Source organism: Amblyomma maculatum, chromosome 5 (assembly GCF_055883805.1).
Source record: "Amblyomma maculatum isolate TAMU_Amacu chromosome 5, ASM5588380v1, whole genome shotgun sequence".
Classification (NCBI taxonomy): domain Eukaryota; kingdom Metazoa; phylum Arthropoda; class Arachnida; order Ixodida; family Ixodidae; genus Amblyomma; species Amblyomma maculatum.
In genome coordinates, this window is record NC_139348.1 from 7,413,012 (window position 1) to 7,427,644 (window position 14,633).

The 14,633-nt window shown below is 45.2% G+C and overlaps 1 protein-coding gene across 6 annotated transcripts in view; it reads right to left on the bottom strand.

The window, feature by feature from the left end:
* Positions 1-1,336: 1,336 nt before the first annotated feature.
* Positions 1,337-14,633, bottom strand: part of LOC146187709 (phenoloxidase-activating factor 2-like) — a 213,839-nt gene continuing 200,542 nt past the window's right edge. For all 6 annotated transcript variants that reach the window (XM_084603508.1, XM_084603507.1, XM_084603506.1 and 3 more), the window contains 2 exons: positions 2,544-2,704; positions 1,337-1,773 (listed from right to left, as the gene is read on the bottom strand). In XM_084603508.1, the coding sequence (XP_084459634.1) occupies positions 1,588-1,773; positions 2,544-2,704 (347 nt within the window). In that variant the 3' untranslated portion in view covers positions 1,337-1,587. The remainder of the gene's footprint in view (positions 1,774-2,543; positions 2,705-14,633) is intronic.

Sequence of the window (14,633 nt, forward strand, 5' to 3'; positions counted from 1 at the left end):
GGAATGAAGCGGCTGGGCTAAAGCCAAAAGGACGCTCAGTTGTGGATGTGTCGGGAAGCGACCGGAAAGTCCGATGTTGCAAGGCGATATATCACATAGCAACATGGAACGTAAGATTTATGACGCAAGGTAAGCTGGATGTCGTCAAGCAAGAAATCGACAGATTGAACATTGATATCTTGGGTATCAGCGAGCTCAAGTGGACCGGAATGGGAGAATTTAACTCCGGCTACCATTATGTCTTTTATTGTGGGCACGAATCCAAGAGAAGGAATGGGGTCGCTCTCATAGTAAACAGAAGAATGGGCAAAGCAGTGCTAGGGTACAACTCCAAAAACGACCGAATGATTTCACTTCGGATCCAAGGTCACCCTTTCAACATAACAGTTATCAAAGTCTATGCACCGACCACTACTGCTGAAGAAGCTGACGTTGAGAGATTTTATGCGGACCTACAATGTCTTTTAGACCGCACCCCATCATAAGACGTCGTTTTTCTCATAGAAGGAGGAAAGGAGGATGGCAAACGTTATGGGGGAAAGAGAAAGATACAAGGTTCTCAATGCGGATTTTCAGAAAATAGCAGTGCCTTCCTGAACATACAGTGCCAAGCAGTTGAGGACAACCGCCAATTAAGGAACACAAGAGCTCTGTATAAGACAAACAAAGATATCAAACGAAGCTACTGTGCTAAGCTGGGCGTGATAAAGGACAAACGAGGCAAGGACCTCACTGAAGCCTCAGAGATAAAGAAGAGGTGGCAGGAATACACAGAAGAACTGTACAAGAAGGACCCGAATGTGCAAACCCAACATAAGACGGTTGTGATTACTGATCTCGAGCCGGGCATCCTGAAGAGTGAAGTTGAATGGGCCTTAGCCAGCCTACACTGTCGGCTCCGTGTAGAGTGCATTTCTATGGATTCGGCATGCGTCCGTTGTCTCAGTTGAATGTTCCGTGCATCAGAACAGGGAGACGGCATCAACTGTTTATTCACACCAATAGAATCGAGAGAAAACCCCCTTTGCTCGTCTCAGCCTTTCTATGAAAACGTGCACCTTAATTTGTGCCAATGATTTCCGCTTATTCTATTTTCGAATAGCGTTATACGTCTTGGAAACTGAAAGCACAGTTGGCCTGTTCCAAATCGCCTGTCAATGTTCGCAATGTCATAGGGGGACTTGAGGCATGAGAGAATGAAGATCACTACCGTAAAAAGCTGATGATAAAATACGAATGCCTTGATAAATCTAATGCCGAGCTCCTCTGAAGAGGAGGGGCGAGCAGCAGCACCGCCTGAAATGCTGCTCCACCAGAAACGACACATCGGAAGAAAAACAATGTGTATCCACTTTATTAAGATTATGTACAAGACTGCAATCACACTGAGCGCAGATGTACGTAGATGAACTGTCGCTTTGAACAAATGGATGAGCAACATTTTCGCAACGACTCTCGGCAAAGTGCCACATCTCTAAAAGCATTCAGAGCGGAGGAAACGACCAAAAATAAAACGAGGAAGGACAAGACCGTGGAAGCGCTAAAAAAAAGGTAAAACTCTTTGGGCGACCTCGAAGAAGTTGGTCGTCACTTGGGGTAAAATTCGGAGATAGGCAGGCGGGTGACCTCGGAGATCCAGTCGAGGTACTTGGAAACGCGCACGTACACCCCCGGCACGTCAGGCGTGCCGCAGTCAATGCCCCAGGCGACCAGGCCGGCCAGGTGGTAGCGGCCGTCGGGGGTGTAGCAGGACAGGGGGCCGCCGCCGTCACCCTGCGAGGGTACACAGTCTCGGCATTCATCTCTCCACTCTCATGCAAGACGACTGAGTGCTGCCTCGGCTTAGTTTTAGTTGTATATGTCTTGCTTGTATAGTACATCAGCAGCACCAGTAACCTCTCGGTGGGAATCGATGCCGTCTTCTATCGTCATCGCGTTGTGTTCGTAAACCACAAACCAAAGAGTTTATGTACGAAAACTACTTTCATATAGTAAAGCGCCAACGAGCAAAAAACAAAAAAACTATCAGAGTTTCATACGGCGGAGTGCTTTAGACTCGTCTTGGTTATACTATGCTCCCGGATGCAGCCCCTGCGGCTGTGTTCGGAGGGCCTACACACCGCACAGCTACCGTGGTGCTATTCTTGCAATCACGTTTTTAAAATACCCATGCCATGCAAAAGGCCGCTGATGGGCTGCTGAGGCCCTGCAACGGAATTTCTCGGAAGGAAGGCGCACGGCATCCCCGTTGATGAGAGTAGAATGAGCACAAGAGAAGAAAACTGACCCGCCTGTTTCTGCCCAGGCAGAAATGCTGAGCGCCAACGTTTTCAAATGAGGCAACTGCGAGAGAGACCTCGTTAGATTTCGCACGCCGTCTTGAATTATTTTAGTCAGCTGTATGTTATATGGGAAACAGCTAGAGCAGCGCACTGCTTTCTTCATTTAGTCGCGAAATTATTGCTCTGGGCCCGTAAACCGGAACAGTCTGACTGCCACTATTTTTTCGCTGTCCAAGCTAGAGTGCACATAAAATGGCAAACCTTGCAGGAGTCCACACCATCCTCGGTGCCGGCACAAATGAAGCCCTCGTGGAGGCGGAAGTACCGGCCCAGGCGGGTCTGGCGAAGAAGGTTCTGGCAGGTTGGGTTGTCAATCACGGGCACCGTCACCTCCTTCATGATGTTGGCGAACTTTCCCGTGCCTGCGTGCGTCGGAGAACAGATTTCGCGCTTCGATAAACGACGCGGAGTGTAAAACATTTTGCGTGAGCATTGCTCAAATATTTTCTCCCTCCATAGGGTTGTAGTTTCTTAGGCCAGCTGCAATTGCGCCAGCCTTATTTCCAGAGAGAAGCAAAAAGGCGACGGCAGCTGCTTCGAACTCCGGAAACCTGTGGTTGATGGCCACCGAAATATATTTCAACTCTTGGCACAGTATTTTTTGGCAAACAGATAGCCCTACAGAATTTTGGGACACAAAATTCTAATTGTTGCAGCTCTGTTTCGACCCTGTAAGTGCAGCGGAGCTCAAGCACAACTGTCAATTTTTACACCACATGACATAACGGTACACCGAAAAAAAGAGCAGGCTATTTACTAATGTATTCCCACGACCCACGCTTCCTCCTTGGGACCGAAAGCTGAAAAATATTGCGAACTGCATCACGCCAGGAATCATTATCAGCCACAGCTCTCCTTGTCTTAGTGCAGTTCTCAAGGCTTCACAATCATCTCCGATCAGCCCTGTCTTGCACTAGCTAAGGGCACATACAATAATATCACCGCTGCCCATATGCAGCGCGCCACTGTTTTGACTTCTGGGAGGGAGGGGGGGGGGGGGGGGGGGGAGGGTATTGTATCTATCCGTCATTTCATTTACGGCACCATTAACTCCTGTTTATTCATCATTTCACGCAAGCGCCATGAGGCGGTGGCCCTTCAAAGCGAGGAATATACGAAAAGTCTGCTGAACCCTAAGTTTCGACGAAGAAGTCCCAATTATACGCGGTTCAAATTGAGAACCCCTTACACCCTTTGAAATTGTGTACAGTCGTGAGCAGCCTTGTCTAGAGCGCGCCGACAGTGCTCCGCGGAGCAAATGAACGCCATCTAACATTAGGCTCTGGGTTTGAGTTATGCGTCCCATCAAGTTCGATGATGTCTTGTGCAAGCACCTTGTCACCTCCACCTGGATCACCTGGCGTTCAGCACCTGATACGCCATAAGGACGGCGATGAATAGGAGGGGCGTCGCCGGTGTTATGCGATGCTGCACAACAACGGTTCGGGTCAAAGGGTGCTGATCAAAATCAAAAATGTCTCTTTGCCTCTTGAAGACTCAGTCTTCAAGAGGCCAGCAGATGGCAAAGTGCTTGATCTTGGGGAGGAGAAAGATCTGTAGCGATCGTCTTAGCATAGTCTTAAAGGCTGGAAACCTGAGATATTGAGCAGTCAAAGAGGACGGTAAACCGGTGGTCACAACAGAAAGATGACATTCATTTATAGGACACAGAGTGCCTAGTGAGATGCCTTGAGGGAGAGGCTGGACTTGCGACGCAAAGTTGAGAACAGGGAGGCATGTTTGGTTCGCGGTCAGGGGAGCATCAAAGGTTTGGGTAACGATATAGAGTCCATCGAAAATAGGGGGTACACAGCAGAAGGTGATGTAAGTTGCAGCTTCAGGTGGCAGGCGGACAAAGTGGACACTACAAAGGCGGTGCACAGTAGGAGAGGGTGGGTCGAAAGGAGAGAGTAGGTTGAGCTCAGCAGTGGTTGTAGCATTGTCTATGATGGCTGCATGTTCAGAAAGAAAGTCGAGGTCAAGAATGACGTCGTGAGGGCAATGCTGCAGAACTGAGCAATATTTTAGTGTAGCGGCCAGACCTACGACCTTTGACGTTGCGCCATCGGTGACAGGGGTCTTTCGCAAGCGAAATTCAGGGCTCATGACAAACTTGCGCACCGGTGCCATTAGTGCTAATCCATCAACGAGCACAGTGCGCACGAAGACGAGGATTTGTGATCATGGTCCAGCATCTTCTCTAGACGTTGCAGCGCCTCCGTCGGAGAGCGACCATATAGAGTGGGAGATGAAAAGCGATGGGGGGAGGGTGATCGGTTGAGGCGTGGTATCAGCGGCTGTGCTTCAAGAGTCGTGAGGAGGTGAGGAGGGACGAGAGTAGTCATCGTAAATAGAAGAGGGTGGCAGGCGGCACCTTTGTGGCTGGAACCAATAATTCAGGCAATAACGGGCGATATGGCCGACGCACGAGCAAGTAAAACAAATAGGTTGGTTACGAGATGTGCTCCATTCGTCTGGATTGCGTCGACGCAGGGCAACATAGGCAGGTCGGCCAGAATAAAGGTTGCGAACGTCGGGGTTATAAGGAGGTCGACCAGGATGAACTGAGCGAACGTCGGCGACAGGGGGCGGGCTGACGGCAGCAACGGAATTTAGTCCCAAGGTGGCGAGCTCTTGGCGGACAATGGCCTGAATTAGGGGAACGTCCGGGTGGTGGCCGCCGGCCAAATGTGGTGGCAAGGTAGCGGGAGCGATGGACTGGAGTTCACGGCGGACGATGCGGGTTACATTTTCGGTCGACGTTGGCTGGTGTTGGGACGGCAAATCTTGACACAAAAAAGTCTGAGTAGTATTTGGAAGGCGGGCAAATAAGTGGGGTATGCGACGGCTTTTGGAGTCTTCAAAACGGCGGCACTCTTTGATGATGGCATCAACTGTGTTGCAGTCTTTGTACACAAGCAAGCTGAATGCATCGTCTGCAATGCCCATCACGATATGACCAACTTTGGCGGAGTCCGACATGAATTGTGATCTACTTTGTGACAAAGGGCGAGGACGTCCTGAACGATTCAGTAGCTGTCTGGAGACGGGTCTCGAGGATTCGCTGTGTGTTAAGCTCTCGACCAAGGGGCTTTTCAAAGAGTTCTCTTTGCAAATATCCCAACTGGTCAGCTGGTCTTCACGAGTCTCGTACCAGGCGAGCGCAGTGGCCTCGAGGTAAAAAACATTCGCTAGCATAAGGGTGGGGTCCCAGCGATTATAGGTGCTCACACGTTCGTACTTGCGTATCCATTCGTCCACGTCCGTAATGCCGGTACCAGTGAAACTGCCAGGATCGCGCGGGTGGGTGAGGATGACCGATGGCAAGGCCCCAGTTGGTCTGGGGACGGTATCTTGAGGCATCTTTGGGCAAGAAAGCAGGTGGTCACTGCGGAGTTCTGTCGTGCGAAGGCTGATGCCGGGATCAACGGCCATACCTCCACCAAGATGTTACGTGGAAACTCGATGTATTTACAGCATATTAACAGCACAGTTTGAACTGGCATAGCAGCGAGCAGCAACACGGAACCAGTCCCATTTCGTTGTCCTCTATCTTGCCGCGAGGAAAAGGGGGAAAAACAGTCTTCGTCTTCGCGTAACGATATTATTTAATAAATATGACAGTTTTACTAATTGCAAAATGTGGATGGGCAGGTCATTTCAGCATTGTCGTGTCTGCGGCTGAGCGAGGAAAGAAAGATGCCGCAAACGTTGTACTGTGGGAACGGGCAACTTACAGGGGATGCCAAATGCGGGTGAAATGCGTGCCGGAGGGCGGAATTCGAAGTGAGCTGGAAAGAAACTTATGGAACACATACTGGCGATTCGATGGCATATAAGATTTGTTAGACCTGACTGAGCTTTTAAGTATGAAAAACTGGCATTGAATGAATAGCAGGAATAGCGGCTCGATTCTGTGGGGATTCAAGTGAAGTTATCAGATTTGGTTCGGGCTCCAGAAGGGGGATGCATATTCTTGTTTTGTGACTTGATTCCAAGACGTTTTAGGTATTGTGATGAGTGGCGCAAGTGTGGTCGTATGTTAGCTGATGATAGGATATTGGTGATGTGCGCATTCCAGGTTAGATATTCGCACAGGGTTACGCCTAGGTATTTATAAGATTTTGTTAGTTCTACTCGGACACCTGATATTAAAAAGAATGGGGTTACTTTGGATGGATTCAGTTGGATTGAGTTCAATGAGCCATTGGCTGCACCAGTGACCGCGAGCCGTGAATCCCAAACCGAGACTGATCTTTACTTTTCCTTCTGCCCGCTAGGCGCGTCCGTGATGCGTCATCTGTTTTCTCGCGAGGCACGCACATCTATCAGCACAGCGCGCGCATGTAGGTCCCTACAGCTGCAGGTTCACGCCTGTAAGGTGAAGGCCCAGGGGCGCAAGCAGAAAGACTGAGTTGGGCGACATTTATTTGGAGCAACAGTGGTGCAGTCGCTGCCAAGGAAAGGACCAGCGCCCCAAGTAGGAAAGGTACCCAGGCGGTGCCATCCCAAGTTCACAGTGTGGTGCAGTCTGCCCTTGATGAAAAGAGAATTGGAACTTAGACAAAAAGTAAACGCAAAATTAAACGACGATCAAATAGCGCAGATTGCAGCAGACATAGAGGAAGCAATAGAGAAAAGCCCCATGGAAGACTGGGATTATGAACATGTAGAACTACTCATAAGGAGGAAAATTCAGGAGGTTAAAGTAGCAAACCGCTGGAATGGAAAGAGGAAGCCACGGAGCTGGTGGAATAAGGAAATCAGGGATGCTATTGAACAACGAAGGGCTGCTTCAAGGGAACACCGAATGGCAAAGAAAGCACAGGTATTTCAGGAGGAAATCGACCAAAAATGGGAATCATATCGACAAAAGAAACTTCAGGTGCAGGCCCTCGTCCAAAGTAAAATAAGGCAGCCGCTGGATGGCTGACATACACGATGCCTCTAGAGGCGGAGCAAGAACATTCTGGAACCATATAAGCTGGCTAGGGAAGAAGAATCAAAGAAAGCAGGATCGGATTCAAGATAACGAGGGAAATTGTTTAAAGGGAGACAACGCAGCGAACTACATTATATCAGTTATAGCCGAGTCATTTAAAAGCGACGATAGGGTAATCTCCGCAAATCAGGAAGCAACACAAGGTAGCAGAATACAAAGCAGCTTTGAACTGACCAATCTAAACTGGGAAAAGGCAGAAAAAAGTATTCCTAAAGACATCTACAGGAATTGAGTGCAGGCGGCAGCATCGCAGCGACCATGTTGCCTGAGCATGCATGGCTTGCTTTCCAATTTCGTTACTATTCTTATACGAGAACTTTTCGTTCAAATTGTCTTTGCCTGATTGTGCTGCCGCTCCAAATGAAGTTGCGTGAATGCTTGCTTATCATGTGGTGTCGTATTATGCTTATGGCTTGTGGTGATATTAAAACTAATCCGGGACCAACAAATCAGGAATTGTTTCAACTCATTTTAGACAAAGAAGCTAAGATTGAAACTCGTCTGGCTGATATTGAAAACAAACTAGAATCATTCACAGACCAGTGCGCTCAACTGCCAAAACTTGAAAGTGCCGTTTGTGACCTTGAGCGCACTGTGCACCAGCAGCAACAAAAATTAAATGATATGGAAGACAGATTCAGACGCAATAATGGCATTGTATTTGGTGTCTTAGAAGATCCTAAAGAAACAAAAGCAGACATTGAAACCAAAGCGATAAGGGAAATTTTTCCGATAAGCTTAGCATCTCTGTGACGACAGTGGAAAGGCTACACAGACTCGGGCGAAGAAAGACTGGACACAAAAGGCCAATTATCATGCGACTATATGATTTCAGTGAAAAAGTAGCCATTTTTAAGAATTGCGGCAAACTGAAAGATACCGGCGTAAGTATTTCTGAAGATTATTCACAGGCAACTCTGCGGAAAAGTAAACTTGTTAGGAAATCAGCTCAGAGTGATAAGCGCGAGGGGGCGAAAGTGAAGCTCGTGCACGATAAACTGATTATCAACAACACTGCGTACATCTGGGACTTGGAAGCAACCTCTCGTGTGAAGCTGTCGGCTACCAACGGAAACCCACCTAGTCCTCAGGAATGACACAAGAAAAAGCATGAACTAAGATTACTAAACGTAAATGCGCGAAGTATTTTAAACAAATCAGAATCCCTCGGGTGCCTAACGCTACTGCACAATCCTCATGTTGTTGCTGTGACAGCAACATGGCTGCACGGCGATATTAGAGGTTTTTCCTAGCTCATACAATCTCTTCCGCAGGGATAGATCAGAGGAGGAGGTGTGGCGCTACTCATTAAAGACAAATATCAATATGAACGCCTCCCCTTCATTAGTGACCACGAAAGCGTGTGGTGTAAACTAGTTATACCTGATATGACGCTAGTAATCGGGGTCATTTATAGGCCTCCAGCAAGCCCTGTCGAATACCTCCAAAAGATTGATGAGCATCCAAGCATAATAACCAATGATAGAATCATACTTGTAGGGGACTTTAATTTACCTGGTGTAGATTGGGATGCACGTGTTCCAGGAGCTATCGACCGGTCTCATTGTGACACCATGTTAGAGACTAAGTATACGGCCTCATCCAGACGGTCCAGAAACCCACCCGAACTCACTGAAACTGTCATTCGCTGTTGGATCCAATATTTTTGTCAGGAGAAGCTTTTGATTATAAAATAGATATTTACAATGGAATTTCAGACCATAAAATTGTACTTGCTACTATTAATGTTAACAAGAAATGCGCCTCTAAAAACAAGACGGTAAGCATTTACAATTTCAACGCGGCTGATGACACTTCAGTTATTGACTACTTGGAATCTGCCTTTGATGTAATGCCACAAGATGATAGTGTCGAGAGCATGTGGCAATATTTCATCTCAACAGTGAGGCATTGTTTGAAGCAGTTTATTCCACTGAAAAGAAAACGGTTATGAAAACAAAATCCGTGGATCAAGAGAAGTATTATTAACTTAAAACGCCGTCTACAACGTGCTCGCAAAAAGAAACCCAGACGTGACAGTGTGGTTGCAGCTCTCAGTGCGCAAGTGCGGAGGGAATTGAAGAAAGCCAAATCGCATTTCCTTTCTACCACGCTGGCGGAGTACATACAGAGCGCTCCGCAGAAATTTTGGAGATATCTCTCTGGTTCCAGCCAAGGAATAAAAAATGGAGTACTAATAAATGGCACTTTAAGCTGTGAACCGAAGTCAATCGCTGAAGCCTTTACTAGCTTCTTTGTATCTGCATTTACTCCAAAAAGAGATGAACCTTCGATGAAAGCGTCAGACCGGCATTACAGTGATGGTATTGTCATATCACCGGAAGGTATAGTCTCCTTGCTCTTAAAGCTGGATTCTAAGAAATCACCTGGTCCTGATAAGATACCTAATGAATTTTCGAAGCGTTACTGTGAATGAGTTTCCTATTTTTTAGAGAAGATATTCGTAGCATCGTTACGTGACTGCACTGTACCGAGTGACTGGCTGTTAGCAAGAGTTGTTCCGGTTTTGAAATCTGGCGACAAATATAATATAATATGTATATAATATGTAAATATCTGGTAGAATACATATGGATGAGCATTTATTTGAGCTTGTGAACAATCCGGAAGTGTGGCCTGATGGTTGTGTATTTCGCCCTTTCTATGGAAAGCTGTGGTCTTCACGGCGCTTCGATGACCCTAACGGTGCTCTAACTACATCCGAAAATGGCACAGGAAATTAAGCTGTATTACCAAAACACGAGAGGGCTGCGAACTAAAACGGAAGCTTTCTTCGCGAATGCATACGAATCTGAGTATGACATTATATGCCTGACAGAAACGTGGCTAAACTCATCATGTTCAAGTGCGTCTTATTTCACAGATGAGTATGCTGTCTTCAGGGCCGACAGGGTCTATTCTGACAAGATTAAATACGGGGGCGGAGTTCTGATAGCCTGCCGTTCTTTGCTAAATGCATTTAGGAGACCAGACCTGGAGACATACGAAGAATGTGTGTGGTTGGAAATTCCAACGTATGACAAATCGCACTATCTAGTTGGCTGTTACTACTTTCCACCAAATTCTGTTCCTAACGTTTTTACCGATCATTTCTTAGATATTGGGGAAAAAATCGATTTTTCAAAATACAAGGTTCAGATTTAATCTTCCTAAGGTCGATTGGTCCACTGGTTTGGTCACTAGTGACTGCACTGCAACTCGAGAAAAGGCCGAATGTTTAATTGATTTTAGTAATTTCTATGGTTTACATCAATGCAATGCAATGAAGAACTGTGCTGGAAACATTTTAGACCTAATTCTATCTAATGTGCCTCTTTTCGGCGTGCAAGCGGTGCGCGATCCTCTTGTTCTGATAGACAAATATCATTGCCCGTTTACCTTGTCGTTCTTTTTGTCTTTTCGTCCAGTGCGTGAGATGGTGCCAGAAAAATTTAGATACGCGTATGGCAATTACCTGAAGCTGTACAATGATCTTCAGGCGTACGACTGGTCTGAATTGCTTGAGATTGATGATGTAAACACAGGCGTCGAGCTACTTACATCAGTTGTACAGGGTATAATGAAAACATGTATATCCCGCCGTAAATCGAAGAAGTGTAGATTTCCTTGCTGGTTCTCGCGCGATTTGAGACATTACTTGAAGAAAAAACAGAAGTATCATAAACTCTACGTGAAATCAGAAAGTGAGTATTGGTACCAAAGATATTCATTGTGCAGAAAAATTGTGAAAAAACTGATTGCACGTGATGAAGCCGAGTACCACAAACTTCTTGAACAGAACTTCAAAAAGGAACCAAACAGTTTTTGGGATTTTGTGCGCTAGCAACGAAATGATAAGGTTAGTGCTGCTGTGATAAAGACGCACGATGGTATCTGTTTTAAACCTCAAGATGTGTGCCAAGCTTTTGCTGATCACTTCAGCTCTTGTTTTGTGCTCCATGATAACGCACCAGCTCTTATCACTTCTGAAGACAGCGCTGACTATTTGGCTTATGATAATGTTACCGAGCATGAGGTTCTTTTGGCGATTCAGAAACTTAAGCCAAAACTTTCAACAGGAGTTGATGAAATTCCCAGCTTCGTAATCAAAGGATGCGCTGACATTTTCGGCCCTGTTTTAGCACATTTGTTCAACTTATCATTGCGAACTGGTGTTTTTTCGCGTCATTGGAAATTGTCAGTAGTTGTTCCTGTATTCAAGTCTGGCGATGCTTGTGATGTGAACAACTTTCGACCTGTGTCACTGATTTGTTCTTTTGCGAAAGTTTTTGAAATGGTTATGTACGAACGCATGGGCTCATACTTCAAGCAGAAGATCTCAATTCTGCAGCACGGGTTTTTAAAAGGTCGATCTGTGGAAACGAATTTATGCAGCTTTCTTGATTATACTGGCCCACATGTATTTAATCGCGGTCAGGTAGATGCAGTCTACTTTGACATGACTAAAGCTTTCGATACGGTTTCCCATGAGGTACTTCTGATGAAGATGGAAAGATACGGACTTTGCCCCATGTACTGTAGGTGGCTCAAAAGCTACCTTGGCAGCCGTCGTAACATGGTCCGATTTTCCGGCTGTGTGTCCAACGAATTTCTATCATCTTCGGGAGTGCCTCAAGGCTCCAACTTAGGACCTTTGTTGTTTTTAGTGTTTGTTAATGATTTGCCGTTACATGTCAAGGACTCGAGAATTTTGCTCTTCGCAGATGATTTCAAATTATTCCGTAATATTGAAGATATTGAGGACTGCCGCCAATTGCAAGCTGACATTAACAACGTCGAGAAATGGTGTTTGTTGAATCGCTTGAAGTTGAATATTAAGAAGACTTCCGTCTTGTCTCTAACTAGAAAACGCGACGTAGTTGTGTTTGATTATACACTTTTGGCGGATCATATTTCTCGTGTGGCCCATGTACGAGACCTTGGTGTTGTTGTTGATTCAAGGCTTGATTTTAGATTGCATGTAAATTCAATTGTGTTACGTGCATTGAGACATATCGGTCTTATCTCTAGACTAACAAAAAAATTTCAACGGCACGAATGTCTACGCACTCTATACTGTGCCCTTGTGAGACCGCGTCTTGAGTTCGCGTCAGTGGCCTGGAATAACTTATCTGCCACCTATTGCGCAAAAATTGAAAATGTCCAGCGTAAGTTCATACGCATCTTTTATGACAGATATATTGGACGCCGCCGTTTCTACGACTACGATTCTCTCTTGGTAGACCTCAAAATGTGTACTCTTGGCGACAGGCGACTCATACGTGACATGCAGTTTTTGCAAAAAATTGTGTGTGGTTTCATTAACTGTGAGACCTTACTGATGTCACTGAATTTTCGTGTGCCGCATGCAAAGGCTGCAAAATGTTCTGACACATTTTATCCAGATTTGCACGCCAACTGTCCAATGACTCGTATACAAAGCCTGTATAACAAAACGTTTATTGACACGGACATATTTGCCTAATTGTTGTTTTCATGCCTGGTTTTAAATGTTATTAAGTGTTCTGATGTATCTGACCTAGTGTGCGCTCCTTTAGGCCACTTGGCTGTTGAGGCACACTCAAATAAACATTATCTATCTAAAGTAATACTTTTTTACAGTGCGCAGCATTCAACAATAACACAGCTTTTTGCAATTACTCATGCTTTTGCGACAGCCATAAACTCGAGAGAACAAATTGATGTGATTACAGTGGACCTGTCGAAGGCATTTGACAGAGTGTGTCATACGAAAATTTTGCACAAGCTGCAAGAGTTCGGTATCGACGTGCAAATTATCACTTGGATTCAGGCTTACGTGTTGAACAGAGAACAGTTTGTGGTTATTGATAATGTTTGCTCATCAACCTCACCAGTGTCATCCGGTGTTCCGCAAGGGTCCGTTCTTGGTCCCATATTATTTTTGTTGTACATAAATGACATTGTAAAGGACATACACCCGCTCGTTGAAGCTCGATTATCTGCTGATGACATCGTATTATTCTGTCGCATAAAAAGCCTGCAAGACCAAGTCCTTTTGAATGACTCTTTAAAAGTTGTGCATGAATGGTGTGTTAAGTGGGACATGGAAATAAATTTTGAAAAGTCAATTGCTATGATTGTGTCGAACAAGAAAACCCCATTAGTGTTTCCGTATACAATTAATAACATTGAAATAAAACGTTTCAATAGATTAAAATTTTTAGGTGTTACGATTTCTCATGATTTGAACTGGAGTGATCATGTACAGAACATTTGTGGAGCAGCCCAACGAAAGCTTGGATTCCTGCGGCGAAAATTAAGAGATGCGCCACCGCCTGTCAAACTAAACGCTTATAGATCATTGGTAACGCGAGCATAATTTGGGATCCAAACCAAAATATCTCATAGATAAGCTTGAACGGATTCAGAGATTAGCAGTGAGGTTCGTGTTTTCTCGCTTTCCAGGAACACAGTCCGCAGCCGAACTTATTTCACTTGCTGAGCTGCAAACCTTGGCTATTCGTAGAAATATTGCTAGGCTCAAGTTCCTTTATCAGCTTTATAACAATAAACTCAATTTGAATTCCGGCTTGTACTTGCGGCGGCCCGGGAGACTGTCATCTCGCACTAATCATTCCTTTGCAGTGATGTCGTATGTGCCAAGAGTTGATGTATTTATATTTTCGTTTCTGCCTAAAACAATCATTGAATGGAACAACCTTGACCGAAGCGTATTTGAAAAAACATGTTCTTTAGAAACTTTTGAGAAAGAGTTGGAAATTTGTTGGAAAGAGTTGGAGTGCCGCTTAAATGTACATTACCCACCCTGTAACAGGCCGGAAGGGCTAACAGTACTTGCAAATAAATAAAATAAAATAAATAAATAGATGGAATTCCGATCAAGCCGATTAATGAGCTTGGTCCAAAAAGTAAGGAAACGTTGTTTATTTGCACATACTATCAGTCAATCTGGACTAAGATATGAGTGGGTTTGACATCAAAATTTATAAACGCAGGCCAGTACAATAAAACAGCAAGTACAGTCAATAAAACACAGTTCATAAAATACAGTCAATGTAATGTACAAATTATGTGCACTCCTGCGTTAAATATTTGCATATAATGGTAGCAAATTGCTCTCGGGATTGAGCATTCACAACGTGGTTAGGAAGGCTGTTCCATTCGGATGATGTGGCAGGAAAAAAGAAGTATTTAAAACAGTCCTTAAAAAATTTTTCTACCTGGACGTGTTTATTATGCTTATTACGAGTGACGCGCGTCTTTGCTTCGTTTATGTATTGTTCTTT